The following is a 27767-nucleotide window of genomic DNA, read 5'->3' on the forward strand; positions in this document are numbered from 1 at the left end:
TTTTTTTTAATATTGGAAATGAGTAAATTAAAATACATTGCAATACCCCATAATAGAGCCATTATGTGAGAGTAATTTTCTGATAAAAGATATTTTAAAAACGAGCTGATTTCCACAGTGCTATTCAAGGATAAAGTGCGTGTTGTTAACAAATAACTAGGTAATAATTATTACCTAGACCAAACTGCCTGGTCCAGTCAATAACAGAAGTCTTCTTTATGGTTTCCTCCAGAATAACTTCATCGGTCGCAAAGAAAAATATGACTCTGAAGGGATTGTTTTCCTACAAGAAAAATGAGAAGTGAAAGATGCTGTCTGCAAAAATACACAAAGTCACTGTGCGTGTTTTCAGCGCACACGCGTACCTGTCCACGCGGTGGTTTGCAGATCATGACGCTGAACTTTGGCCATTTGTCCACGACAATCTGCAAACGGTGTGATGCGACCCTGTTTCTGAGCACCACAAACCCGTACATCTAAAAGTCAAATCCAAGTCACTTATGAGTCAGTGAGTATTCAAAAGCGACAACAACAAAATCAAGACGAAGAGCTTATAGAATAAAATATGTAGTAGATGTGAGTGTACAAACCTGCTGTGATCGAGGTAAGTATCTTTTCAGTTCTGTCTCAGCCACTTTCAGCTGATCGTCTGTCAGTTCCATGGTCATTGTTTTGGTTACAGTATGTTTCCAGACAGGGATACGAAGGAAACTGTAGTAAAATTCAGCGTAGAGACTGAGAAAATGGGAAAGTCTGCAGAGGGTGAGCGACCAAATGGAAACAGGGCGGTCTTTCTGTTGTTTTCTTAACCTGAAGAAAACCTGAAGTTAACACTCTTGTTGAACAGTAATTTTCTACGGAACCCCGGAAGGGACATGGAGAAAGAAGGGGGGGGGAAGAAAAAACAAACAAACAGGGAGAGGGGGAAAAAATAAATAGAGGTATCTTTTGCGAATTCTTGCGAATTTTTGTCGGGATCTCGCAAAACTTTTTCGCAAAAGTCACATCAGTCTTATTGAACGTTTTGTTAAAACAGCGCCTCTTGCGAAACACTGCTTGAATATCTATATTTTAGGCCGATTTCAAAATAAAAGTCATTAAAACTCTCGTACGTAGTTTTCTACGGACATTGAAGGGGGACAAACATTTTTGAAAATAGAAAAGAGGACATTAAAAAGTGCTGTAGTTAAAGTTCACATTAAAAACCCATTAGAGATCTGACGGTACTGTATAAATGAGAACATACTCTCTGTGATATGCATGACATGTCTTTACTTTGGAAAACCAGAGTTACTATTATTTGTATGGGGCACGGATAATTTCATAATTATTCAGCACTAACAGGAAGCAAAGAGTAAATCAATCCAGCTCAACTTCATTTTGATGTCTCTTGTAGATACTGTAGGATGTGCATGTTGTAAAAAATGACCTTTATTGCTGTATTATTTATTTAATGTCGTGCTTTGGGACACATAAATTTCACATTTAAAATACACTGTATAACAAGAGTGATTACTATTACAGCACTTAAAATATCTTCAGAATGAAATAGTATATATCTTTATAATCACCTTTGATTTGCATTACTTGGCATGACTATCATATTTTTTCATGTGAAGAAAGTTTAACTGAAAAAACATCAGCCATACGTTTAATCAAAACTAAAAGTTGAACTCAAACCACCCTGCCCTGTAAGAGGCATCCTCGATGAAGCCCAGGCTTTTAAAGAGTTTGTAAGACACCATGTTGTCCTCCTCTATGAAGCAGTACACAGGGTAGCCCTCAGCGTGGAGTTTCTTGGCCATGGCGCTGACCAACACTTTGGCGTAGCCTTTTCCTCTGTGCTCTGGCAGAGTGTACAACAAGCCCATGGCACAGTAATCATACAGCAGAATCCAGGACACCGGCTGACCCTGGCCGTCCGTGATGCAGCATGATGGGAAGTTGCCGATTAAGTTTTTGACGTTTCTGTAGCTCTGCTCGTTCCCTCCGAACTTCCATGTTTTATTCACCAAGTCCACATGGGAAAGGTTAAGAGATGAAATCCTTGATTCAAGCTCACTGTAACGAAAAAATATAATCTTTCACACAAGTGAAAAAACTATGTTGTTATACTTTTCTGATGTTGATATGACATATGTATAGATTTATTTTAAAGGTCCCATATTGTGCCCCTTTTCAGCAAATAAATAAAAGTCTCACATGTCCTCAGAATTTGCATGTTTTCAGATTTTCAGCTTAAAAATACTGCAAAGATGGTTAATTTTACCATGATTGTATTACCAGTGGTAATTTACCACTGGTTTTAGCTCTGTTCTTAGGTTTCACTGCTAAAGCCAATGGTAACATTACCCACACAATGCACTAACACTAAGGATTTTCCTATTGTCGTGGTGACATTGTCCTAAAAAATAAAAGTAATCCACTAGGTCTTTAGTTCCCCAGATGCTGGGAGTGCATGAAGATTCGCATGTTCACTCTTGCAATCAACAGCAGAACATTTGGCGCTCTTTGTTCATGGATGAGACATTTTAAAGTTAGCAGAAGCTCTAAAAAGGAAATAAACCTGGTGAACTGAGAGGCAGCTACTCTTTCTGAGTGACTCAGCTCAAAACTGAACACTTTATTGTTGCTTTTAATTGTTTATTGTTGTTCTTATTTGTTTTTCTTATTTATTTTAATGTGTCGTCTTTTTCGGGAGATTGAACAGAGTAAGAATTTCATTGTGTAGTACAACTACCTGTTTTTACTGTGCATATGACAATAAAACTCTTGAAAAGCAGATGCAGTGATGGGGCAGGAATATGTAGTTTGAGACAGACGACTATTAGTTCCTCTGTTAAAATGTAGCAGCTGAGAAAAATTCTTACTGGCTTGTATAGCTGAGAGGCTAACGAGTTGGAATGGCAACATCTTCATATCTTAACAGATTTTACTTTACACCACCAAGTTTACAACAACAAAACTCAATAAAAATGGACATTCACCATATGTGACCTTTAAAGTATATTTTAATGATCTGACTGTACCTGTCAACCGGTGGTGCGAGCAGATTCTTGATGTCTGGCAAATACATAAGATGCACCAAAGTAAAGACTCTGTTGTTGACTTTTCTGTCAGAGGACACTTCCTTGAGTAAGGATGCGTGAGAAAAGTCAAAGCCTGAGGGACAAAAAATGTTTCATTTGTTGAGTTATTTTTCTTTTCATTCCCATAGTGGAGTTAGTATTTTGGTCCTTAGTGAAATGAGCAAAACAACACTGTTAAAAAGGATGCAACTCCTATTACTAGCAAAATGCACCTGAAAAAGTGATGGCACTAAAGGCAGAAAACATGTCCCTGACTATTCCAGGTTTATACTACATTACATTACAGTATATTATTCTATTCTATTCTATCCTATTATGCCTTATACTATCATTTTATCAGCTAGCTGGGTGGAGTATACAAATGGATAAACTTTTATGCATAAACTAATAACAACAGCTACCAAATAAATGAGAGGAAAGGGGGCAAATGAAGTAGTCGTGCTTTTTTTTTTTTTTTTGCAGTGCTCTGAACTTACCTCCAATTAGGAAACAAGTGCTCCAGTCAACTGCATTCTCTTCTGTCAGCATTTTCCTTAAAACCTGTTCATCCATGCTGTAGTATGTTACCTTTTTCCTGAAGTCTAGGGCACGCTTGTTCTGTGAAATAAATGTTAAATATAACAGTCATGTAGCATACAGCAATTTAGTCATAGAAAGTAACTATGCAGAACAATTTCAAAGTAGTTTGTAGTTTACTTGAGTATTTCTAATTTAAGCAACTTTATACATCCACTACACTTCAGAGGGAAATGTTGTATTTTCTGTTCCAGTATATACATTTTGCTGCTTTAGTTACTTTTCAGAAACTTCCAACATGGTTTAATTTAAATAAATGTTAACCTGATCCAATGTCTCAACACGAAATCATAGATCAGAGGAAAAATATCCACAAGCTGTTTTGTTTTTTTCTTTTCTGCTCCTTTAATCATCTCACAGTCTGGAGTTTTCCCTGTGTATAAAATTGTATTTAAAGCAGCACTGCAGCTATTGATTATTTCCATTGTTGAATAATTTGTCTAATATTTCCTTAATATCTTGATTAGCTGTTTTGATTATTAAATGTCATAAAAATGTTTTAAAAAATAAAAGTAGAAAATTGTTAATCAGTGTTTCTAAAAATGAAACATCTTGTTTTGTTGACAACCCGAGCATATTACTGTTGCAGAGGACTAAAGAAACCAGAAAATACTGACATTTAAGAAGCTGGAATTTTTTTACTTTTTCTTTCACAATTTTTAAACTGAGCAGTAGGTTGCCAAAATAGTTGGTAATTAATTTAAAAGCAGATGACTAATTGTTGCAGCACTTGATATAAAGTAGTTCAAACTAGCTCCATCTGCAGTGACAATAGCAACATATTTCTTAAACTCTGATGCTTCACTATTAATAATCTATTATATCTAATGTATTGGTACATTTGCCTAAATAAAAGATCTGAATAGATCTTCTATTGATATAAAAATTCCATCCTGACAAAGCTTCCGGCTGAGTGTCCAGTTGTCCGGTGGGACGTGAACTCACCAGAGGGTCAGGTCTGCAAATGATGACTTTAAAATCTGGCCACGAATCAACGACCAGCTGCAGCGTCGTCGGTTTGTTCCTGATGAAAGCATGTACGAAACCGTAGACCTAAAGGACAGACATCCAGAGCTGACATTAGACATATGCTGACACAAAGAACAACGTGTCCGTTTGTCTGTCTTCTACCTTGTAACTCTTCGGTAAATGTCGGAACAGAACTTCTTCAACGACCTGCAGCTCGTCTTTGTCCAGAACCTTCATGTTTGACAGGTCGACTTTCCTGATCAGTCTGGTTTATCCTGTCGTTTTAAACAGCTGTCACACTGATCAGGGGTCAGCCTCATGAATCATTGACAGTAGATCAGTGTAAGGGACTTTGTGTATCATATATACGAACAACCATGTTTATTCGCGCACGTCATTCCTGTCTGGAGTGTCAAAATAAAAGCTCCTTCTTTAGCCATTCCAAATTGATTTGTATCATTTCCTTGATAAAATGAATTTGTATACACACATATATATGTAATTAAAAATAATCTAATTTTAGTGTCAGGATGTGCACAAAATTAGAGTGTACTCTGCAGCGAACACAAGTTTCTTTTCTTTTTTGTCCCTTATAGAAGTGTAAAGTACAGCTCATTTATGTGTAGGGCAGATAGACACAAGCATACAAATTTCACAACTGTCAAAGCTCAGTGGGGCAGTATAAGACAGGACAGGATTTGATTGTGGCGTTTGTTTTTTAGCGCCTAACAGACACTGTGATACATAAGATAGAGGACAGAACCCTCAGAAGAGGAAGACACGGAGAGTGTACCCGCAATCAGCCGAAGCTACTTTCCTTAGGTCACAGCCCCTAATGCTCTTATTACCACTGGGGCCACTGTCGACTTCACCTTCCACATTTGTTCCAGTTGTTCCTTTAACCCTTGGTACTTCTCTATCCTCTTATTCTCCGTCGACGCGTAGCCAGCAGCTGCTCATCAGTATGACACTTGAAGTCCCACAGGGTCTTAGCCCTTTTGATTCCTGGGGACACATGTTCCTGCACACCAGTCACCTCATCGTACACTCTCTCAGCACACAGCTTACACCCTGTTCTATGTGCTGGACTGTCTCAGGAGCCTCCTGTCTGCTATGGTGGACCTCTGCCTCTTCAGACCTGGTGCTTAGTGCCTGTTCTTGGTCTGGCATGATCACAACCTCTATTCTCTCCAGCCTTTTCTACCCACTAGTAGGATTTCTTGTTGTCAGCAATCTCCTCTATCGGACAATGATACATCCCATGGAGGGGTTTGGTCTTCTGCTACTGAAGGCACTTTCTTCACATACTCAAATACACCCGTAGTTTGTGTAAATAAATGTGTTGGACATCTACATTAACCCTATTCAGGACTTCCATGTTGCCATACGTACAAGATCTTTTGGGATCCATTGGACCCCCAGAAAGAATATGTGCAAAATATTTGTTGGTATTCATTATAGACTTTTATGCTATGTTAAATACATTTTATAATAAGTTGACATAGTTTTTGGTTCCAAATGCATGACAAATGTCCCTCTTTTTCTATTTAAAAAAAAATTAAAAAATCTTAAAAAATAGAAAAACCAGCACTGTCACCTAAACCAAATGGCCTGGGGTCCAAAAGACCCCAAAAGTCCTGAATAGGGTTAAAGTGACACAAAATATTGACTTCACTGAACACTGGAGGGGGAAATCATATCTTTTAGTATTCTGTTTTCCAGCTTGAATTATAACTTCTTCCACAAAATTCATATCCTTGGTAGCCAATTTCAGAGAAAAGGCAGGGATGCTAAGAATGTACGCTCCACAAAAAGGCCGGGACAGCAACTGGGTAAGATTCATGTGTATTCAGCACATGGACACATTCATTAAAGCTCACAGCTTCAGTTTGACTTTTATTTTAAAACCGTGGTTTTTAATAGGTTAATCAACAAGTCAATATAAAGTAGCTTGTTATTTGCTTGGTTTAGTGCTTAGGCGTTATAAAGTTGCTGATCTAAAGGTCAGTAGAGCTCTACGTTGCATTCCTACGCAGCATATTTTCAGTTTCAAACATGTTTACTCAATTTAGCGTACAGTGACGTAGCATAGGCTGTAAAATCATAAAAATGTCAAAACGTCTGTGGTTCACCTACAGGAAGATACATTTCAATCTGAGTTAAAGTTATTCTGAAAAGCAAAGCCAAATCCAAGCGATTTCCCACGTAGTTTCTTTCTCTAGCATCTCTCTTCCACCAGCTGGATGTCACTTATCCATGGGCGGCTCCACACTGTAAACTTGCACTGGTAGGGCTGAAAGAAAAAGTTAAGAATAGACTGATTATATCATTACTTATAAACATAAACATGACATACTTTGGGGTTTTAAGAGGGTATGATGAATTTAATGTCACCTATTAAAACATTGATCATATTCAAGTATCATAGTCATCTGAAACTTTCAAGTCATTCAAGGAATAAATATATTATCATTTACGGACCAGTGTGAGGTCATTTGTTCAACTTAATCATCTAAAATGACTCCGGTTTAACGTCTTTTATATGCTTAATCATCATGTAGTACTAATTACATCATTATTACACAGATATCATGGCGAAGATAGGCTCTGACATGTATAGTTGCAACTTCTCCTCATGGTGACAACAACAAACAAACCACTGTTTCAAAAAGGGGAAGCAGAAAAAAGTTTCACATTGTGGGAGTCTTTGTTCAAATACAAGTCTACTGTTGTATTAAGTGGGGATTTGTCTTTATTCTCCTGAAGCTGAGGTCTTATTAAAGTCATTACCCGGGCCTTCTCTGGGTCTGTGTGGATGGAGCACACTTCATTGGTGCTGTTCTTTTTGCACGTGCTCTTTGCCAGTCTCACGGTTATGAAGTACTTCATACCAGCAACCACCTGTAAGGAAAAGACATGAAAATACAATACAAATACGGACAGGAATAAAACCCCACTGTAACGCTGCATCACATTTCTTGGAAAGGATACACTGCTCAATGAGCTTATCCTTGTGTTTGTGCAAGTTGGCTGTTTATTTAGTTTCAAGAACAGCACAAAAGTCCAGTAAATGACTCAGCAACTAAGCAAACAAGTGCTTCTTTTCAGGTTCCTTTTTTTTTTCTTTTGGTCCTTTATATATGAAGAGTTCATTTGCAAAAACAGATAACTCCATGTTTGTAATTTTTCAGAAAACTTATTTTTTTTAAATGTTTGCTTGAGATAATATCAATCAAACTGAAGTTGAGTGGATTTGACTCACTAGAAATGACATGACAAAATAGAGATAACTGATGGAAAAGTGTTTTTTTTTGAAGGTTTGTGAAGATGGAGTTATCTGTTTTTGCAAAATGAACTCTTCACATGTTAAGTAAAGCTTATTTATTTGTAGGGGATAGACAGACATCTGCAAGTTTCGCAACAGATTGATGGCTCAGGATTAAACAGGATGGGATTGGATTATGCTGTTTGCTTTTTAAGGGCCTGCAATGATTTGTCACTGCCTACAGCAGTTAGGATCAATACACAAAGTACACAGATAAGTAGCTGTGCAGGCCTCTTACATCCATGTGGTATGGATTTTAGGCATATTACTAGAGGAAATGAAAGCTTTATGCAGTGAGGCATAACAGGCCCAGCTTGTAAAGGCACGCAAAAGGCCACATTTCTGCCTGGATTTGGTATTCTGACTTTTAAATCATCTACAACACAGTCTTTCACAAGTGTAAACGTTACTAACCTGCCTCTCAGCCTTCACCACTTGTGCCACTTGGCTGAGGTACAGATCGTTGGTGCCCCTGTTGTGTTGGACGACGGCGAAGTTGAGCGCATTTTGCACCCCTGCGTCGTTGACGTCCACATCGCTGGGGCCCCCCACTAAACCCCCCAGCCCGACGGCGAAAACGCCCGCAAGAACCGTGAAAACAACAAGCTTCAGCATCACGTTCCTGTAAACTCGCATCCACGAAGACAAAAACAAATCTCAATCGTCGTCGCCTCCCCGTTATATAAACAGTGACGTCAGGGCTGCGCTCTGAGTGGCTCCCGACGCAGCCAATCAGCGACAAGGCCGGAAAAGCAAACCTTTTTTTTCGCTTCAGCTGCTTGTTGAGATCATAGTCTATGATTGAGATCGACTGCTTATGTGCGAAACGGCGAATCGTGTTCTTTTTTTTTTTTGTATATCGTGAACCATTGTCTTAAGGGACACTTGCAAAGACGCAAACAAGGTATGTTGGTGGCGGTTGGATTTTGGCGCTCACAACTTTTTGAGTCGCTGTGGTGACAAATTCAACATTTTTGACTTCTGTCCTAATGCAGGTCGGAAGTTAAACTCACCTGTGCGCTCACCTTTGGAACGGCACCATGCAAAGACTGCAAGCTCTGAAGTAAGAGAGCTATTACTACCATGATACTCTAATTTTATGCACACATATGGCAAATCCAATCATAGATTTCTCTACACTTTACAGGGAAACTTTCTTTGGCTTGGATGTGGTCCAGCAGCAGATTCTGATTGGATCTGCTGTAGCAGCAGGGGGGATCCTGGCATACATGGTGCACAGAAGTAGAAGAGTGAAACCTGTTCCTCTTGGTGAGGGATGGTGGGGAGCAGGAGCAAAGCCGCTGTCAGAAGATGAGAAAATCTACCCGTTTACAGTGCAAACCTCAGACAAAGAGATTGAGGTGCTGTCAGTCAACCCTCTCATATCTGTTAATAAGTAACAGCATTAATACACCTATAAGTGATGCAATCAACAGTGTTCTCATTCAACAGGACCTTCATGAGCGCATTGACAGAACCCGCTACACTGATCCTTTGGAAGACAGCCGCTTCCATTATGGCTTCAATTCCACTTATCTCAAGAAAGTGGTCTCCTACTGGAGGCATGAGTTTGACTGGAAAAAGCAGGTGGCAGTGCTTAACCAGTATCCACACTTCAAAACCAGAATAGAAGGTACGTGCAACCTCGCAGTGAGCAAACAGAGACTTCTTGATTGTCCGGAAATATTGCTCATAATCCCTCTGTGTGTTTTTCTTTTCAACGTCTTTGCTATGATGCAGGTCTGGACGTGCACTTCATTCACGTGCGCCCACCGCATCGTGAGAATCAGAAGGTCCTTCCTCTGATGCTGGTTCACGGCTGGCCTGGCTCCTTCTATGAGTTCTACAAGATTATGCCCCTTCTCACACAGAACCACGATGGTATTGCTTTCGAGGTCATATGCCCATCCATCCCTGGCTACGGTTTCTCAGAAGCCCCTCATAAACAAGGTAGATGCTGCTAAATACATCGATTTATTTATCTTGAGCAGCATTGATTGACAAATCTGCTTCTTGAACATCTCCAGGTTTTGACAGTCTCGCTGCTGCCCGAATCTTCCTGATACTGATGGAGCGTTTGGGGTTCTCCCAGTTCTACCTGGAGGGAGGAGACTGGGGCTCGCTCATCACCACCAACATGTCACAGATGAAGCCTTGGTACGTGCAAAACAAGCACTCACAGAAAATAAGCCACAAGTTATCACTGCAATGGAATTTTCACCAGCCGCTTGTTTGTTAAAGCGAACATTGTGGCATTCTTACTGAATCTGCAGAACAGTGCAAGCACTGTGTGCAGTTTCCCAAAAACCAATGACAAAACAAATTCCTGAAGAGTGAAGCTGGTAAAGGAGTATCATGCTAAGAAACCATGTGACAATTATGAATCCAACTTTAACATGCATTACAATGTCATAGGACCTGCCAGTCATCCATTGACATCTCCCTGAGGAGATCAGATCTGCAAGCACTTTATCCTCCTTTAAAACTCTTTTTAAAACACATTTATACAGATGTGCTTTTACAGGAGTTGTTTTATGTACTTTTACTCCGTTTGATGGCAGTATTAAGGGCAGTACATTTTATCTTCTGTTTTATTCCTTTCTTTATTGTCTTTTAATTGTCTTCTTTTAGTGGGTTTTATTTTTCTTATATATTTTTATATTGTTTTATTGTCTTTCATGCTTTATGTGTTTCACCTTCACCATTTTTTATTTATGTATTTTTTTGCTCTTTGCTTCTTTTAATGCTGTTTAATGTTGTTTTCCTTACACTTCTCTTTGAATCTGTACAGCACTTTGTAACCCTGTTTTGAAAAGTGCTATATAAATAAAGTTTATTATTATTATTATTACTTTACTACTTATCTCTTCCAGCTGCGTGAAGGGTCTCCACCTAACCATGTGCATGTCAACAAGGGGTTTCAAAGTGATGTTGTCCCTCATAATCGGCCCTTATCTGCCCTTCCTGGTGGGCTTCAGTCGGGAAGATGTTCGTCGGTTGTTCCCTTTTTTTCAGAAGAATGTCTGGAATATGCTGAGGGAAACAGGCTACCTGCACATTCAGGCCACTAAACCAGACACTGCAGGTGAGAGCATACACAACAAGTAAACAAGCTCACTGACTCTCATTATTTCATTGGCAGTGTTAATGGATCAAAAACAACAGATTTAAGAAAGTCAAACCAACTGTTTCAAGTATTTTGTACTCGCAGCTTTTAAAATTAAATTGTGTTTACAGGCTGTGGAGTGAATGACTCTCCTGTAGGCCTGGCAGCCTACATTCTGGAAAAATTCTCCGGCTGGACTACCATGAAGAACTTAGATCTGGAGGACGGTGGGCTGGAGAGGTACAGAAATTAGTTTTATCGTAGAAAATTTATGGAGATACATTCATAAGGTTTATGTGATTATTTCTGGCTGTAATGAACTAAATATGATGGCATTTAAACAGAAAATTCAGCCTGGATGACCTCTTGACAAATGTCATGATCTACTGGACCACAGGCTCCATAATACCCTCCATGCGCTTCTACAAAGAGAACCTCCAGCGTAATATTGACAACAGAGTGGATATGAAGTATGTGGTCAAGCGCTCACACTGTATATACTCTTGACTCTGCAAATCTGAAAACTTTCTTATACTATCATATTCTTTGTTTTAGGGAAGGGATATCTGTGCCCACTGGCGTGGCTGCCTTCCCTGATGAGCTGATGCATTGTCCTAAAGCATGGGCAGAAATTAGGTATCGGAACATCTGCCGCTACACTTTGATGCCTCAAGGTGGCCACTTTCCTGCCTTTGAAGAGCCCCAGCTTCTCGCCAACGAAATTATCCATTTTGTCAAAAAAGTGGAGAAGTTCTAAACCTCTGAATGTGCTCTCAGACCACTGCAATTATAGTGTATATTTTTTTTTAATTATCATGGATGATTCCAAATAGGACACATACAGATTCTCTTTATTCTGATTTTTTTCCAGTCTGCACTGTAGTGCATCTTACCTCCTGATTTGCCACATTGTTGAAATCTCTTGCAGAATATAATAAATGTAAATGTAAACATGTACACACATGATAGAGGCAGTCAATTGTGTCCACAGAATGGATTATAGAAAGCAATACATCTTCTAAAACATTTAAACTGTGCTTTGTAAAAATATATTGCACTAATATTGTGTGTGTTGCTCTGTGGTTAAATGTTCTTGAAAATTCATGATAAACATTCCATTTAAATACAAAACAGTAATACACAATGTTCTCATGCGGATGTCATCTCCTGCCAATGAAGCCTCTTGAGAACACATTCTCTCTGTATTTCAGAAAACTATATTAAAAAAAAAAAAAAAAAAAGAAAACACACCATGCTGTTTTTGTCAGTAAACTCAATACTGTTTGATTTGACAAACACTGGAACAAAAAAGTCAACCCATAATTCAATAAAATATGTACAGCTCAAGTCAAAGTTTCGTTCAGAATTCATTTAAACCACCAGTAAAATTTATTGTCTCACAAAGGCCCCAGAAAAGGAGCTCCAATCTCAGACAATGCACCTGCCAACTCTTCAGATCAGTTACTGAAGCCCTTGATATTCATAGGTGCCTGAAACCACACGTAATCCTGCCAGTCTGACCCTTCTGCCCTTGGTTCCTTGCCCATGCTGGGATCAGTAGACAGCGCAATGATTTTGTTCTTTACACGAGTCGGGATTTTAAATTGTAGTTTTGGGCGGAACCACCCTACACCGCAATCCCTGTGAGCCATCACCAAAACAGTGGTGGGCATTAACCGCACAGGTCTGGTGTCAGACAAAAGGTCAGCCACAAAAAGAGTGCGGAAGAGCTGCCTTAAGCATGACGACACTCGCAGGCAATGATCTCCACCAGCCAGTACCAGAGCCTCCATGTTGATCTCGTACAGCTCTTTGGGGAGGATGAGGGAGCCGCCCATTGATAGTAGCACACGCGGCACCTTGCTTAGAGAAAACAGCACCTCCAAATGCTGCAGCACCTCTTCCAGCCCTTGAAGGGTTTGCTGACATTTGCGCCAGTCCATGTCTGCAGACTGCACTGGTCTCCGACTCACCACATCTTTATCCTGAAAAACAAAACATTCACCAAACACCTTTAGGCTATGTCCACACTAATATGTTTTCATTTTAAGATGCATAACTTTTGCTACTATGACGCCTAGTGTTGACACTACTGGAGTGATTTAGGACCCCTAAAAATGGAGACTTTTAGAAACACGTGGACCATGTTTCAGACTTTTCTGGACACCCTGAGTTGTCACTGTATGTTACTCTCTGATTATTCATGCTCCTGTTACGCGACCATTTTCTGAAAGAACGCAAAGTAAGGCTGCCACTATTGACTATTAATCTATCCATTAATTTACGATCTACTTTACCTATTATTTGATAACTCAAAATTACTTATTTTGATCCAAAAAAGGAAAAACTAGCATTTCATGTATGTTTGTTTTACTTTGGCAAACTACATGTAATTGTAAAATACTGCATAGTTAGAAATGTACCGTAATGTAGAGTGAAAATGGCAACCTCAAAATGTTAAAAGAAATAAAAAGAGAGGATTTATAATCCATCCATCTATTATCTATACACCGCTTAATCCTCACTAGGGTCACGGGGGGGCTGGAGCCTATCCCAGCTGACTTAGGGTGAAGGCAGGGGACACCCTGGACAGGTCACCAGTCCATCGCAGGGCTACACTTAGAGACAGACAACCAAGCACACTCACATTCACACCTACGGACAATTTAGAATCACCAATTAACCTCAACATGTTTTTGGACTTTTGGGAGGAAGCCGGAGAACCCGGAGAGAACCCACGCTGCACGGGGAGAACATGCAAACTCCACGCAGAAAGATTCCGGTGCCCCCACCGGGACGCGAACCGGCAACCTTCGTGCTGCGAGGCAACAGTGAGGATTTATAATTCAAAATATAAAAAATATAAAATATTGATTTTATTGTTAATGCCAACAAATTGTGGCAAATCTAAAACAAAGGAATTGATCTTGACTAGCAGTGGCTAATTCAATATGGATAACGAAATACAGACACTCTTGCTGTTCATGTGATTATCTGTCATACAATTAAGAAAACCTCCAGTCTTATTTTTAGCTACTGCTATTCTTCCTCTGTAGTACTTTCTACCACTAAGCAACCAACCCTGCCCTTGCTGTTTACACCAACACCTGCATTCCCAGTGTATGCGAATAGTCATGGGAAATGCATTTTCAATCAAGTTAGCATGGACGGAAACTATTTTCTGAAAGCTGAAATTGAGTATCGTTTCCTATTCACCTGCACTGAAGCTTGTTGTTTCTTCTGAGAGTATACCAGCTGGTCATACGTCATGGGTAGCTGCTGTCTCTGATAGAGAATGCACTTGAGGATCTCACTGACGAAACGGCAGCAGCCTTCCTGAGTTACAGTGCCAGGAAACACCACGTTCACACGGCCGTCCTCCTGTGCTCTCCTCATCACCTCAGCATCTCTCTCTTCTGTGTTTGTATGTTGATTGCTTTCAGTCACAATGGAACCGTGAACATTTCCCTGACCAGGAATGTCCTCTTCTTGTGTATTGTCTGAAAAGAAGCATCATAATGTCTTTAGGGTCACATCAACAGTGAATAATTAAAACAACCTGCTAACACAGAAGGCAGAATACTTGAACTATTATCATGAGAGGGGATCGCCACAAAACCCTGCAAACAAAGTAGTGACATTTTTTAAAAAGTGGCACTTCAACAGCTTGCCTACAGCGACGGCTCATACAGCAGGAACCCAGTCTTGCTCAATTCACGCTGGCTAAATGTCAATGAAATCTTGCTGAATTTGTATTTTGGTTAAGCCATTATCACATTTTCCAGCTGACTGGGTGTGGTGGAAAAATGACTCAGATCATCACGTGTAAGCTGCGTTTTAATACATGGGTCATTCCATCTCAGATCGTTGGAGGCCTTCTGCTTGACCAACTCAAGTTTGCCTGAATCCCCCCCCCCCCAATTATTATTAACTACTGATATTTTACATGGAATCTGTGATTTATATACAGTTGAAACCAGAAGTTTACATACAATGTATAAAAAGACACATAACCTTTTTTCCCTCACAGTTTGACATTAAATCAGACTGAATTTTTCCTGTTGTAGGTCAGTTAGGATTACCAAAATTATTTCTATTTGCTAAATGCCAGAATAATGAGAGAGAGATTTTTTTATTACTTTCTTCAAAGTTAGAAGTTTACATACAATAAGATCACTATGCCGTCAAACTATTTTGGAAAGCCCAGATGATAATGTCATGACTTTGGAAGCTTTTGTTAGGTTAATTGACAACATTTGAGTTAATTGGAGGCACACCTATGGATGTATTTTAAGGCACACCTCAAACACACTGCTTCCTTTTGTGACAATGTGGGAAAGTCAGCCAAGATATCAGGAAGAGAATTGTGGACCTCCACAAGTCTGGTTCATCCTTGGGCACAATTTCCAGATGCCTGAAGGTTCCACGTTCATCTGTTCAAACAATTATATGCAAATATAAACACTATGGGAATGTCCATCCATCATACCGCTCAGGAAGGAGACGGGTTCTGTGTCCCAGAGATGAAGTGTTTTGGTGAAAATAGTGCCTATCAACCTCAGAACAAAAGCAAAAGACCTTGTGAAGATGCTGCTGAAGCTGGATAGAGAGCGTCATTATCCACAGTGAAACGAGTCCTGTACCGACATGGGCTGAAAGAATACTCAGAGAGGAAGAAGACATTACCCTAAAAGCAACATAAAAAAGCCAGATTACAGTTTGCAAAAGAACGCAGGGACAAAGACCTTAATATCTGGAGACATGTCCTGTGGTCTGATGAAACTAAAACTGAGCTGTTCGGCCATAATGGCCATCGTTACATTTGGAGGAAAAAGGGGGAAGCTTGCAAGCCTGAGAACACCATCCTAACTGTGAAGTACGGGGGTGGCAGCATCATGTGGTGGGGGTGTTTTGCTGCAGGAGGGACTGGTGCACTTCACAAAATAGATGGTATCATGAGGAAAGAACATCATGTGGAAATATTGAAGCAACATCTGAAGGCATCAGCCAGGAAGTTAAAGCTTTAAATGAGTCCTCCAAATGGACAATGACCCTCAGCATACCGCAAAATTAGATACAAAGTGACTTAAGGACAACAAAGTCAATGATTTGGAGTGACCATCACAAAGCCCTGATCTCAATCCTGTAGAAAATTTGTGGGCAGAGCTGAACAGGTGTGTGCAAGCAAGGTGGCCAACAAACCTGACTCAGTTACACCAGTTCTGTCAGGAGGAATGGGCCAGAATTCCTGGAAACTATTGTGAGAAGCTTGTGGAAGGAAACCCAAAACATTTGACCCAAGTCATACAATTTAAAGGCAATGCTCCCAAATACTAAGGACATGTATGGAAACTTGTGACCTCGAAGAAAGTAATACAAAATTCTCTCTCTCTCTCATTATTCTGGCATTTAGCAAATAAAAATCATTTAGGGAATCCTAACTGACCTAAAACAGGAAAAGTTTAGTCTGATTTAATGTTAGATAGTGAGAAAAAAAAAGGTTATGTGTGTTTTTAGACAGTGTATGTAAACTTCTGGTTTTAACTGTATGTATCTTTGAGATTGATACATCAAGTACTTTCACTGATACACATATATTTCTACATTCCCTTTTAAACTGCTGTCAGCACATTTTTTTGACACTAAAATTTGAGGCTATGTCTGAATCACAATATTTCAGTAACTACTAAAGACAAAAGCCATTTTCACTGTTATTTCTCATCGTGTCATCCAATGATTCGAAATCTGCAGTATTGGAGAAGCACATCAAAAAATCTGATCATGGGTGAGTTGAAATATGAAAAAAGAATAATTAAAGCCGTCTTTGAGCACACAACAAAAAAAAAGCATAATGCAGAAGTCAACTACTTCTATTTTCTGAACCACAAGTAGTTACACGTCACAATAATCCAAAACAAAACACACAGAATACGTTTTTAAATGAAACACTTGGTCACAAATGTTTTTTAAAAGATATTTTCGTTGAACTTTCATAACTGATAGAGACATGACAAGTTGTACCACAAAAACATAAATATTGATAGATGGCCTTATCCAAATCGAACAGAGCTCAAAGTACAGTTGAGCTAAAATTTCCCAAATATCTTTTAAAATACATATCAATATTTTATTAAATAAATAGGCAAATCAGAGCTGGTGAAGCAGAAATTGTTCTAAATGATCCACAAGTGATCAAGGTAGGCCTAATTTGAGCTGCTTAATTTACTGATGTAGGCTTTGTTTAAATATAATATAATAATACAAGTCATCTGCTTCTTTGACTGTTTTTAAATGTTCTAAACATTTCCTAGAACCTCCCTGAAATCTAAACCTACGCACTGATGGAAACTTAAATCTAGAACAATCTGTAAGTCTTTGTTGACTTCACTGTCTTTAAGGAAAAATATGTGTTTGTAAAGTAACTTGGGACCAGTACATAACTGAACACCAGACACTGGGTTTGCAGTATATAAGCTACAAATGACCTCTCTGGAACACTGAAATCAGTCGGTCTTCGGAGTTTATATCTCAGGTTGAAGACTGACGCAGTGAAATGAATCCCTGATGGACAAACATGCGGACCCACAGCGATTGTGTTACCCACCTTGAGTTGTGGGAGGCACAGCAGCGTTTTCCTTGTCTTCATTACTGTCAACACCAGGCTGTTTAGTGGAGCCATCTCCTAGTTTAACATCATTATTCGCCTGTAAACTCGTGTTAACGGTCTGTGGTGATAGTCGTTCCGCTGAGAGTCGACATGAAGCGGAGTCGTCGGAAACATTTTCTAACGTTTCTGTTGACCGTGTCATGTTCGGCTCCTCCTGGGCGCTGATTTCTCTTTCTGACGAAAACGAGAGACGTCTCTTTATCCTAGTTTCACCGTTGCTAACAGTGGACGCATTGACCGAGACCTCCGGGCCAGAAGTTGATTTAATTATATCCGAGTCTTCCTCCATATTTTTGAATGTCCGCGCCGGGTCTTTACCGCACTGCATCATGGGAACGAGGACAAAAATGCCGCGTTCACGTTACTTGGAAAAAGATTAGAAAAACAACAATCGAAGTGAAACTACTGTCTACTCTTGTGTTATGTGCGTATAATAAATACATTTATTCTGACTGGCTATTATTTAGAATTAAATGTTTGAACCAAGCACTTTGATTGTGTCGTTTTGTTTCATAGGCGTACATTCCAGCGCTTGTCAATCTAAAACACCGGTGTAGAATAGAATAGAATAGAATAGAATAGAATAGAATAGAACAGAATAGAATAGAATAGAATAGAATAGAACAGAATAGAATAGAAACACTGGGTTAAACCCTAAGGGTAAATTTGGTAAATTTGGCAAAGAGTAAAGTTACCACCACTATAAATACTGATAATATGGAGCTAAATTATAAAGAGTATTCGTTGTCATTGAAAAAAAAATGTCATTGAAACAATATTCAGATTTTCTTCATGTCTGCTTTCAATGACAAATTTTTTTTTAATGACAATTGTTTTGTCCATGACAAATCTTTTTTTTTAATGACATTTTTTTCAATGTCATTTTTACTAATACTTTCTCTGTTTTAGCTCCATATGAGAAACAAGCAAAAATAAACAATAATTGAATTTCCCTTCTGGGATAAATAAAGTATTTTTCATTCATTTCATTTCATAAGAAAATATAAAATGCAAAAATGTACAATAAGGACAATATGTCTAAGTAAAAAGTCCTGTGTGAAGTGTAGTGCAAATAATGTGCAACAAAACAAGGGTGATGTGTTGTTTTTTTGTGTGGGATATTGTTTTGAATGTGCACAGTTTTTCAAATGAGCAGAAATCTTACTGTAGCAAATACAAGCTATGAAAGTAAAGAGGTTTACAAAACAATCAAAAGGAATTCATTTGCTATTGACAGGAGGTGTCACATGCACACTTTAAAAGGTTACTGGCCCCTGAAAAAGACCCAAAAGCAGACAGATGAATAAATTATGTCTATATATGTGTTGACACAGCAAGACAATATTATTCATTTATATATTTAACCTTTAAACTTAGAATAAATGGAAGTACAGAGGCCTTATTAACAATATAGTTGAGTAACAAAATAAAAGATGTAGGCACATAAATAGGAAACTTAGATAATAAAAATATTAAAGAGCAAAGTTAGTAGAAAAACAACATTAATTTAAGCATTGCAGATTTCAATGCAATAAATCGACTAAAACTGTTGGGAGTAATATAAGATGAAATTTGAAAAGTTAAAACTGACTACAGGTTTAGATAGTTTTAAAAGTTATTCCAGGTTGTGGGTGCACATTAAGTAAAAGTAGATTTTCCAAGCTTAGTAAAAACAGCAAGCACCTGTAATACAGTCCAAGCATTTGAACATGTAAGGTTAGAGATCGCATTTATCGACAGTAATGAAATAATGTCATGGGGATAAAGAAAAAAAAAGACAAGGCCTAATGAATAAATAAAACCCAGGGTATTTCACACCTGACAGAGAGTGAGTGCCACCCAACCTAAACACAACATGTTGACTATCGCAACTGTCACCAGGAACAAATCTTAACACAGTGTGATAAGCAGTGCTGCCACTGGTGCAGGCATGTATAACATGTCACCATAATCCAGTATTGACAGATAAACTGCCTCAGTAAGTGTTTTTCTACAAAGCAATGGTAAACATGGTTTGTTCCTGTAGAACATGTAACTTTTTGGGTGTAGTTTGGAAACATGATATTTAAGAGGCAGCTCCTCATACGTCCAAATTCCAAGATTTTATTTTATTTTTTAAACTTTATGACTCCTCCATGTGCAATATCCATCCATCCATTATCTATACACCGCTTAATCCTCATTAGGGTCACGGGAGGGGCTGGAGCCTATCCCAGCTGACTTAGGGCGAAGTCACCGAAGACACCCTGAACAGGTCGCCAGTCCATCGCAGGGCCACACTTAGAGACAGACAACCAAGCACACTCCCATTCACACCTACAGACAATTTAGAATCACCAATTAACCTCAACATGTTTTTGGACTTTTGGGAGGAAGCCGGAGAACCCGGAGAGAACCCACGCTGCACGGGGAGAACATGCAAACTCCACGCAGAAAGATTCCGGTGTCCCCACCGGGACGCGAACCGGCAACCTTCTTGCTGCGAGGCAACAGTGCTACCAACTGCGCCACCTTGCAGCCCCATGTGCAATATATATATATATTATTTACATATATATTCTTTTATTTATTTATTTATTTATTTATTTTTTTAGCTCTGGTGAAAATCATAAATTTAGTTTTATCTGCATTGAGGAAGCTTATGCTTGTTGAGTGCAACTAGTAACTCAGCAAACATAACATCTGCATAGAGATGTACCTTACAACTAGATACAGAGGAGACATTATCAATCATTGAGCCCTGTTAGACCCCATTTTCAGATTTCACAATTTTGACTTTTACATATCTAATAGTCATTCAGTGTTGTGTGTCCACGAGGTAACTATGGAACTAACTGAAAGCATTTTCATTAAAACAAACATTGTGAAGTCTTTTTAAAAGCAAGCCATTGTCGCTTGTATTAAATGCATATGAACGACCAAAGAAAATAGCTGAATGATGTTTCCCTCTGTTCATTAAATAGCAAAACTTATTATACGGGTAAAATAAACATCTGAAAGTGATCCAGAATGCCTAAGCTCCTGCATTATTGTCATTTATATTTAGTATTATGGCTCAGTGCCTAAAATTTGAGTTTTCCTTTACGTAGCCTAAATGTAGATGTTGCAGAAAAAGCACACATTTGTGCATACAAATTCACCAGAATGCAGGAAATAAAGAGTTTGTCTTTACCAATCTCCAGGAATTAACCTCAAGATTCCTTGCTTAGTGTGTCCTCTCTTAATATTTAACCAAATCCTACACATATGGGACAACCTGTAATGCTGCTTTAAAAATATGTTTTAAAAGGTTGCACAGCTTTCCTTTCCACTCAGGAATCACTTGACGACCTAAAACTGCAGGGACATGGTCTTCAATCAGACTTTAACCTGCAAAAAAAATTAAAATAAAATAAAAAATTCACCTCATTAACTCCAGTCCCCTGACACAAAGCACAAATGTATAACTCTGTGCGTAAGAACAGGTTTATCTTAATAAAAACTTCCTGACAGGTCTGATGGAGCTCAGGAATCACAAGAAGAAACTTTAATACATGTATTTTGACCATTTAAACCTAGAATCTGTGTTAAACAGCTGACCTGTGGGTCGTGTCAAAGAACACAGAACATACTTTGACGTCAGATCTTGTAGTAATGAAGTTACGGCTGACTGTGCCACGTGCGTAATTGCGCACATAACATTCAGCTTTCAGCCTATCGTTTAGTCAAGTTAAGCGTAAATCAGGAGTGTCCAATCCTGGTCTTCGAGGGCCACAATCCTGCATGTTATTTTATTTATTTATTTATTGTTTATTTAATGTGGACATCACAATTACATTGGACAAACCAGATGCATTGTTTGAGTGTTTTAGCACATGTGCTAATTCGCAACACTTGCCAACAGGAGGCTTTTGAAATGATAAAAAGTAATAAGAACAACAACAACAAAAAGATAAACAAATAAACAATAAAAAACAAACAAAACAAAAAATAGAGTGTACAATAACATTACAACAGTAAAAGAGAGGCAGTTTACAGGTTAAAAACATAAATAAGGCAACATGTTCAAGCAATCAACCAGTTAAAACTATTCATGTGAGCACTCTTGTTGTGATTTAAGCCAGTGTTTGAGTCCTTTGTTAAAAGCATTGGTGTTGCTCTCTAATTTTAGGTTCGTGGGTAAATGTTATAGATGTTTCCCTCTTCCAATACACCTGATTCAAATGATCAGCTCATCATCAAGCTCTGCAGAAGCCTGATAACGATCCTGATCATTTGAATCAGGTGTGTTGGAAAAGGGAAGCATCTAAAACATGCAGGATTGTGGCCCTCGAGGACCAGGATCGGACACCCCTGGCGTATATGCATGAAGTTTGGTACCGAATTGTCACATCAAAGAAGAAAGACTTTTGTTTAGGGCACCCCCCAGTGGCCAGTATGTGCACTGCAGGTCCCAGGTGTGATAATTACCTGTGAAACACGCAGCGTTGATGTCCATGCTGAAGGCAGGCAGTTCTCTCCGATAGTTCAGCTGCTCCATTGATCCGTCTGACCCTCACTCATCATGTCGTCTGTGAGAGTAGCGGTCCGAGTCCGTCCACTAAACAAAAGGTAGGTGGACTTAACTGCATTTATTTCCCCTCCAGTCTGTTAAAAAAAATCATGTCGCTCACGCTCACCTTTCACAGAGAAAAGCGGCAATCGTCGAAGGTGGTAGTTCACATGAAGGGGAAGACAACATATATTCATAAGGTACGTTATCACAAAATGAAACTCACTGTGGTACAGTTAAAGAAGTCATTAGTGACACTGTGTTTCAATTCACAGCCTTTACATGTTCGAGGGGACCAGCTGAAGGACAGAGTGAAAAACTTTACATTTGACTTTTCATATGACTCATGTGACAGAGGAAGCCCCGCGTTTGCATCCCAGGAAAGGGTAATCTGTATCCCTCAGTTTGTTATCAACCCTTGACAGTGTGTTGTAGTGAAGAGAAATGGTGCTTTGGTTTATCTGCCAATGAGTTTTTGGTGCTTGCATTTTAAACTAAGATTTTAACTTGTTTTTTCTTTTTCCCTTCTCTGTTGTAGATTTTTCTAGACTTGGGCTCTGATGTCCTGAACGCAGCATTTGATGGCTTCAATGCCTGTGTGTTTGCCTATGGCCAAACAGGCTCAGGGAAATCTTACACCATGATGGGTCATAAAGTAAGGCCTTCTCTTAGCTTTCCTCTCAATTTTTACTAACTTCTCAGGGGCACTTTTATTTTATAATTAAGTTCCCCTCCAGACATGTTGGAAAGTAGATAAAATTATTCTGCTTTGAATAATTTGTCTGATGTTTTTTTTTTTCATTTTTATTTTAAAAAGTTAGAGTACCATGTTAAGAATTCTTAAAAAGACATCTACTCCCCCTCCCTCATGTAAAAATCCATCAATATGCGATTAGTTTTCATTACTGAGTTCATTAGGACCGTTCTGAGTGGTTATGCAATGCAAGCTTCATATTTCCAAATCACACTAAGATGCCTACTGGACCATGACTGGTTTCCAAACTAGTCGTAGGTCATGTAAGTCCTTTTTGCATGCCTGCAATTCCTCCTGTTACTGTTTACTTATAGCTGTAGAATTTGAAAACAGTCTTCTAGTGTCAAAGTGTGAACATACACGATTCTACACAGTGAAGGATAAACATCCGAGAGATATAGCAATGACAAAAACACGGTTTTGGGTTGAGGAAGAATTTGAAACATTGCTTTCCTGCAATATTTATTGGTCATTTCAAATGTGCATACCAAATAAGTCTCGTAAATTAGTCCCACAACCATCAGTTACACACCGGATGTCACAATATTCACACCCCTGCAGAGTTTACACTGCAGAATGCCCCAGCAGTGTCAACCCAGTGTGTGCACCAGCACTGACTTTTCCCTCACATTAGTACCTGACTGATGGCAGCCTCATCAGACATGTTTTTTTTCCTCCCCACTAATCAGAAAATTTGATGAGTGCAGCATCCCACTGCTTTCCTCTCCTCACCTTGCTCCACGATGGAAATTTCACATTACCAGCGAGGTTTGTGCTTGTCTATCAGGAGACTGGTGCAAGGTCATCAGCAGAGCGGCTGTCAACATCCCAGATAATTATATATGGCTCTTAATGCTTACTATCTGTTACTGTGTAATTAAAACAAGAGGGCATGCAGCTCGGACCGGAATTGCTTTTATGCTTCAGTAACTCCAGATCAGATGAGCTGGCTGTTGTTTGTGTTGTTCAGCACTCTTCATGTGTGCTGAATTGTGGTTACAGCGCAGCATAGATGCCCCAAATTAAGAGAACATAATAGGAGCAAAATGTATTTGTCATTTTAAGGTACACTATCTATATCGTTTTGTAGCGAGGGTTTTAAATGTAATATTTTCTTCTTTTAATGTGACAGGAAGATAAAGGTTTAATCCCACGGATCTGTGAAGGACTGTTCGCAGAGATATCTCACAGAAGCAAGAGTGATGGTGTGTCCTTCCACACGGAGGTCAGGTAAGGAACCATCATACTTAATCAACAATGAAACGCTGCAACATTCACAAAGATTTCAGGACAGTGACTCACTGATGTAAGAATTACCTTGTGTTCCAAGTTATGATGCAGACGTTTTTCAGTCAAAGTTTTTGATTTCTAGTACCTTTATCAATTATATATGGTATAGTTGGTATAAAATGGCATAATTAAAAAGAAACTGACTTAAAGAGGTTCTTTCACATTATTAAACAACTCACAGTTCGCATGCAATACATGGCTGAAGAAAGGTCTTCCGAAAGATAAAAGTGTGGAATAGTGCAATGTTTGGTAAGAGGCATGAAAGCCATTGATGTTTTGCAAAAACTGGAGCAAGATTACCTAAGTATGAAAAGTTTTGTGAGGTTTCGGAGCAGAGAAAATTTGGTCAGATAAAGATTTCTGAAGAGAAGTTTCCATCAGATAACTTAACTGTATTAAAAAGGCAGATATGAAAACCCCACTGCTGAGCAGCAAACAGCATGTGAAACAGATGGTGTCCTATACGACTCGTGCATGTAGGATTTTTTTACACCCTGCCTGTGCATAAAGCTGCACTTCAACCAAAGGCTCACAATAAGGAATATTTTCTGTGGCTTTAGAAATACAAGCACACTAATTTTCAAGCTGTTTTATTCATCACTCATTGGTTTGTGAATGGTTATTCTTCTTAAACAAGAATGCAAGGTCAACAAGAAAGTGCTAATCTGGGCTGAATATTAATTAAAGATATGTGATGTTCCTAAATGACTATTTCCTGTGATGGAATAAAAAGGAGGATCATTTCTGCAGGAAGATTTTTTTTTCCCTTATGCAGGACAACACACTATCCCATGTTGTACAAATGACCCTAAGCTACTATAGGAGTAAAAGGAGAAACAGTTTGTGGTTTGGCGAGCATCATCTCTTGACCTCAGCTCTATGTACAACATGAAACCCTTTACAATTGGTGATCTGAGCGTGGACAGCAGTATAGCTGGAAACAGGAGCTCGAGGAAAGTTTTGTGCTTGAGAAAGTTGTCAAAGGTTCATAGATATTATGTAACTTTTTTTTTTAAACAGTTTTTATTTACTCTTTGAAGCATTTTCTGTTTATGCAACAAGTAAAACATTATTTTTTTTTTAAAGGTTAGGTTATGACCTATTGAATGTTTTCAAACTGTATTCAAGAATTTGAATTTCATATTCTGTTGCAACATTCATACTGTAATAGAACTGAAGGGAAACATCCTTAATTGTGCTAAAAAGAAAAGTGGCACACTTATTTTGTGGGACTAAACCCAGAGAGGTGGCAGGAGAACGACTTTAAAACTACTGCTGCTTACGTTGGGGTGACGCACTGTCAGCCATTTGCTGATCTAATTGGTGCCAAATATTAAAACAGCAATATTATACTAAAGGCTCTGAAGAAGTGCTACTGCTGCCAATAAACAAAGGCAGTCTTGATGATAACAGAACTGCCACTGCAGATCTTTTAACGTAAAGATTAAGACTCCCACTCCAAGCACTGCCTGATAATACAGTAAAGTGTGTTAACTTGACGTGATCTATAGAGATGGCGCATCATCAGAATTGTCACAGGCAGTAACAAAGCTTTTCACCCACAAGGAAGAGGAAGCACAAGTACACTTTATTTTTTCGTTATTTTTCAAAATTACAGAGAACTGTAGCACATTTTATGACTGCAACTACAGACCGTGACAACCAGAAAAGAGTGCACACACGGTTAAAAACAAGTGTAGCTTTGCTGGAGATGCTTCCTTTAGCTGATGGTGACTTCGAGCTCCAGTCAGATTTAAGAGTGACTTTAGTGGTCAATGAGTTGTTGTTCCCTGTTTGTTTCTTAATGTGTTTTGCACTGTAGGCGCACTGTTTTTCTAAGTGCAGAAACTCATTAAAATCTCACCACCTTCTGTAAAACCCAGAGCCCCAAAACCTCTACTGATAATCTGTTGGTTGTAATTTTTGGTACTTTCATAAAATATTCACCCTAGTGGTCAGAGGCATGGGCTTATTATTAATTTAGCTACGATGGTTAAGCAGGGAAAGCCATTCATTGTTCATTTGGCTTGGCTTGAACAGCCATATAACTTCTGAAAATTGCATGACCTAACTGTAATGTAGCCCTTTAAAACCAGAAGAAGACAACATTAAGGCTTTATTGCTATAATCAAATAATATTCAAAATCCCAGATGATATCTAGTCTCATCACAATATCCGTTTCATGTCCCAGCTCTTCTCCTAAATGATGATGGGAGGTAAAATTGAGGATTTTAAGCCTATTAAGTTACTGTGAAACCATTATTTTGCCATCTGGTTTCTTGTGTGCTGCTGGTCTATTATTTGGATTTAATTCAACCTTAGAATTGGGGTTTAATTTAATCCACTCTGCCTGGCCTTGCTTTGGAAATGTTGAATGACTAGAAAATGACTGAAGGATGACTTTTGACAAACGCATTTGTGTTGTATTTTTTGGGATGGAAATACGCCGCAGAGGTCGGGGTTACATCATACTCAAAATAAATTTTCCAAAAATTTAATTAGGCATTAATGTGAGTGTTAGAGAAAACACCTTTTATTGCAGTAGGGTAATTCTTAGAAGTGCTTTGCCATTCCTCAGGCACACAACATAGATTTACTGATCATAGCAGTGTATAGTTTACTGTACTAGTTTATCATTTTAAATCCTTGGGCTTCAAATTCTCAACAGATTTTGTCAAAGTTCCTGATTTTATGGTTTTAAGCGATTAGAGGAAAAAAAAAAACCTGATGGCAATATTCAAATAAGTTGTGTTTAATATTCCTTGCATGAATCTCTATGCTTGGTTTTCTTTTTCAACAGAACAACATTGCTGGCTTCTACTTGACAGTTTCTCTGTCCTGTCTTAAGGTCATGGTCTCTTCTTCTTGCCTGTGGATAAGAACGAGGACTTTAGTTTCTACTTTTTTTCCTCAAACCTTTCACTGCGTTCTGTCTTTGTTGTGTTGGCCGAGTAGGCAGCTTAATCTTTCCTCTCGACATTATCAGAAATTTTGTACTTGTAAGGAGGCAACTGCGGGGGTAGCTGGAATCGCATGTATCTGGCTTTAATGATCCTTCTTGTTTTAGTATTGTAATGACGGCAGCTGTGCCTGTAGCCACATAGAAAGCATCTAATATTGTAACCTGCCTGAGTTTGCATCACTGTGCCAGCAAACAACATGCATGGCTTCATCCACAGGATATGGTCCCTGCCATTTATTTCTGTCACGCTCGCATAAAGCCTAATTGCACCATGCCTCGCATTGTTTTTGAATCAGCTACTCAGACTAGTCCTTTTGCTTCTCACACACACACCCACTGTAGTTTTGATTGAAGTGCTCTGCCAAGCCTACTTTGCATATTTGTTTATTCATTGCCAATAAAAGCAGAACAAAGCAATGACAATAATTTGGCTTTAAACCTACTGTGCATCTCTTTCCATAATAGACAGTGAATAATAACTTGTTTTGTTGGCATTT

The 27767-nt window shown here is 38.8% G+C and overlaps 5 protein-coding genes across 5 annotated transcripts in view; 1 reads left to right on the plus strand and 4 right to left on the minus strand.

Moving 5' to 3' along the window:
- Positions 1–776, minus strand: part of LOC103358485 (glycine N-acyltransferase) — a 3589-nt gene extending 2813 nt beyond the window's left edge. The window contains exons 1-3 of the mRNA XM_008283484.1: positions 591–776; positions 366–476; positions 175–283 (exon numbers count right to left, since the gene is read on the minus strand). Of these exons, the coding sequence (XP_008281706.1) occupies positions 175–283; positions 366–476; positions 591–668 (298 nt within the window). The 5' untranslated portion in view covers positions 669–776. The remainder of the gene's footprint in view (positions 1–174; positions 284–365; positions 477–590) is intronic.
- A 479-nt stretch (positions 777–1255) lies between these two features.
- Positions 1256–5025, minus strand: LOC103358488 (glycine N-acyltransferase-like protein 3). Its single transcript, XM_008283487.1, has 5 exons — positions 4797–5025; positions 4611–4718; positions 3566–3686; positions 3030–3162; positions 1256–2061 (listed from the first exon to the last, which is right to left on the minus strand). The coding sequence occupies exons 1-5, from the start codon at positions 4869–4871 to the stop codon at positions 1662–1664; spliced, it is 837 nt and encodes a 278-aa protein (XP_008281709.1). The 5' UTR covers positions 4872–5025; the 3' UTR covers positions 1256–1661.
- Positions 5026–6503: 1478 nt separating this feature from the next.
- cst3 (cystatin C (amyloid angiopathy and cerebral hemorrhage)) lies at positions 6504–8648 on the minus strand. Its single transcript, XM_008283488.1, has 3 exons — positions 8374–8648; positions 7425–7535; positions 6504–6927 (listed from the first exon to the last, which is right to left on the minus strand). The coding sequence occupies exons 1-3, from the start codon at positions 8593–8595 to the stop codon at positions 6853–6855; spliced, it is 408 nt and encodes a 135-aa protein (XP_008281710.1). The 5' UTR covers positions 8596–8648; the 3' UTR covers positions 6504–6852.
- Positions 8649–8748: 100 nt separating this feature from the next.
- Positions 8749–12412, plus strand: ephx5 (epoxide hydrolase 5). The gene is made up of 10 exons (XM_008283491.1): positions 8749–8863; positions 8955–9022; positions 9107–9320; positions 9412–9592; positions 9700–9909; positions 9987–10116; positions 10833–11044; positions 11197–11305; positions 11410–11535; positions 11621–12412. The coding sequence occupies exons 2-10, from the start codon at positions 9000–9002 to the stop codon at positions 11820–11822; spliced, it is 1407 nt and encodes a 468-aa protein (XP_008281713.1). The 5' UTR covers positions 8749–8863; positions 8955–8999; the 3' UTR covers positions 11823–12412.
- mad2l1bp (MAD2L1 binding protein) lies at positions 11899–18030 on the minus strand. Its single transcript, XM_008283489.1, has 3 exons — positions 17670–18030; positions 14282–14565; positions 11899–13050 (listed from the first exon to the last, which is right to left on the minus strand). The coding sequence occupies exons 1-3, from the start codon at positions 18019–18021 to the stop codon at positions 12523–12525; spliced, it is 1164 nt and encodes a 387-aa protein (XP_008281711.1). The 5' UTR covers positions 18022–18030; the 3' UTR covers positions 11899–12522.
- Positions 18031–27767: the final 9737 nt, after the last annotated feature.

This window comes from Stegastes partitus, unplaced genomic scaffold, assembly GCF_000690725.1.
Source record: "Stegastes partitus isolate 25-593 unplaced genomic scaffold, Stegastes_partitus-1.0.2 Scaffold314, whole genome shotgun sequence".
Classification (NCBI taxonomy): Eukaryota; Metazoa; Chordata; class Actinopteri; family Pomacentridae; genus Stegastes; species Stegastes partitus.

Bases quoted from the DNA above. Each gene is read 5' to 3' on its own strand.
- mad2l1bp (XM_008283489.1), bottom strand. From the start codon at position 18,021: ATGGAGGAAGACTCGGATATAATTAAATCAACTTCTGGCCCGGAGGTC. The intron at 14,566-17,669 runs GTGGGTAACACA...GCTTCTTTTCAG, and splicing joins TGTGCCTCCCACAACTCAAG to ACAATACACAAGAAGAGGAC. The intron at 13,051-14,281 runs GTGAATAGGAAA...TTTGTTTTTCAG, and splicing joins AACAACAAGCTTCAGTGCAG to GATAAAGATGTGGTGAGTCG.
- cst3 (XM_008283488.1), bottom strand. From the start codon at position 8,595: ATGCGAGTTTACAGGAACGTGATGCTGAAGCTTGTTGTTTTCACGGTT. The intron at 7,536-8,373 runs GTTAGTAACGTT...TTTTCCTTACAG, and splicing joins TGGTGAAGGCTGAGAGGCAG to GTGGTTGCTGGTATGAAGTA. The intron at 6,928-7,424 runs GTAATGACTTTA...TTTTTCTTTCAG, and splicing joins CAGACCCAGAGAAGGCCCGG to CCCTACCAGTGCAAGTTTAC.
- LOC103358488 (XM_008283487.1), bottom strand. From the start codon at position 4,871: ATGAAGGTTCTGGACAAAGACGAGCTGCAGGTCGTTGAAGAAGTTCTG. The intron at 4,719-4,796 runs GTAGAAGACAGA...TCTGTCCTTTAG, and splicing joins ATTTACCGAAGAGTTACAAG to GTCTACGGTTTCGTACATGC. The intron at 3,163-3,565 runs GTAAGTTCAGAG...TTTGTCCCTCAG, and splicing joins CACTTGTTTCCTAATTGGAG to GCTTTGACTTTTCTCACGCA.
- ephx5 (XM_008283491.1), top strand. From the start codon at position 9,000: ATGCAAAGACTGCAAGCTCTGAA. The intron at 9,023-9,106 runs GTAAGAGAGCTA...TACACTTTACAG, and splicing joins CAAAGACTGCAAGCTCTGAA to GGAAACTTTCTTTGGCTTGG. The intron at 9,593-9,699 runs GTACGTGCAACC...GCTATGATGCAG, and splicing joins CTTCAAAACCAGAATAGAAG to GTCTGGACGTGCACTTCATT.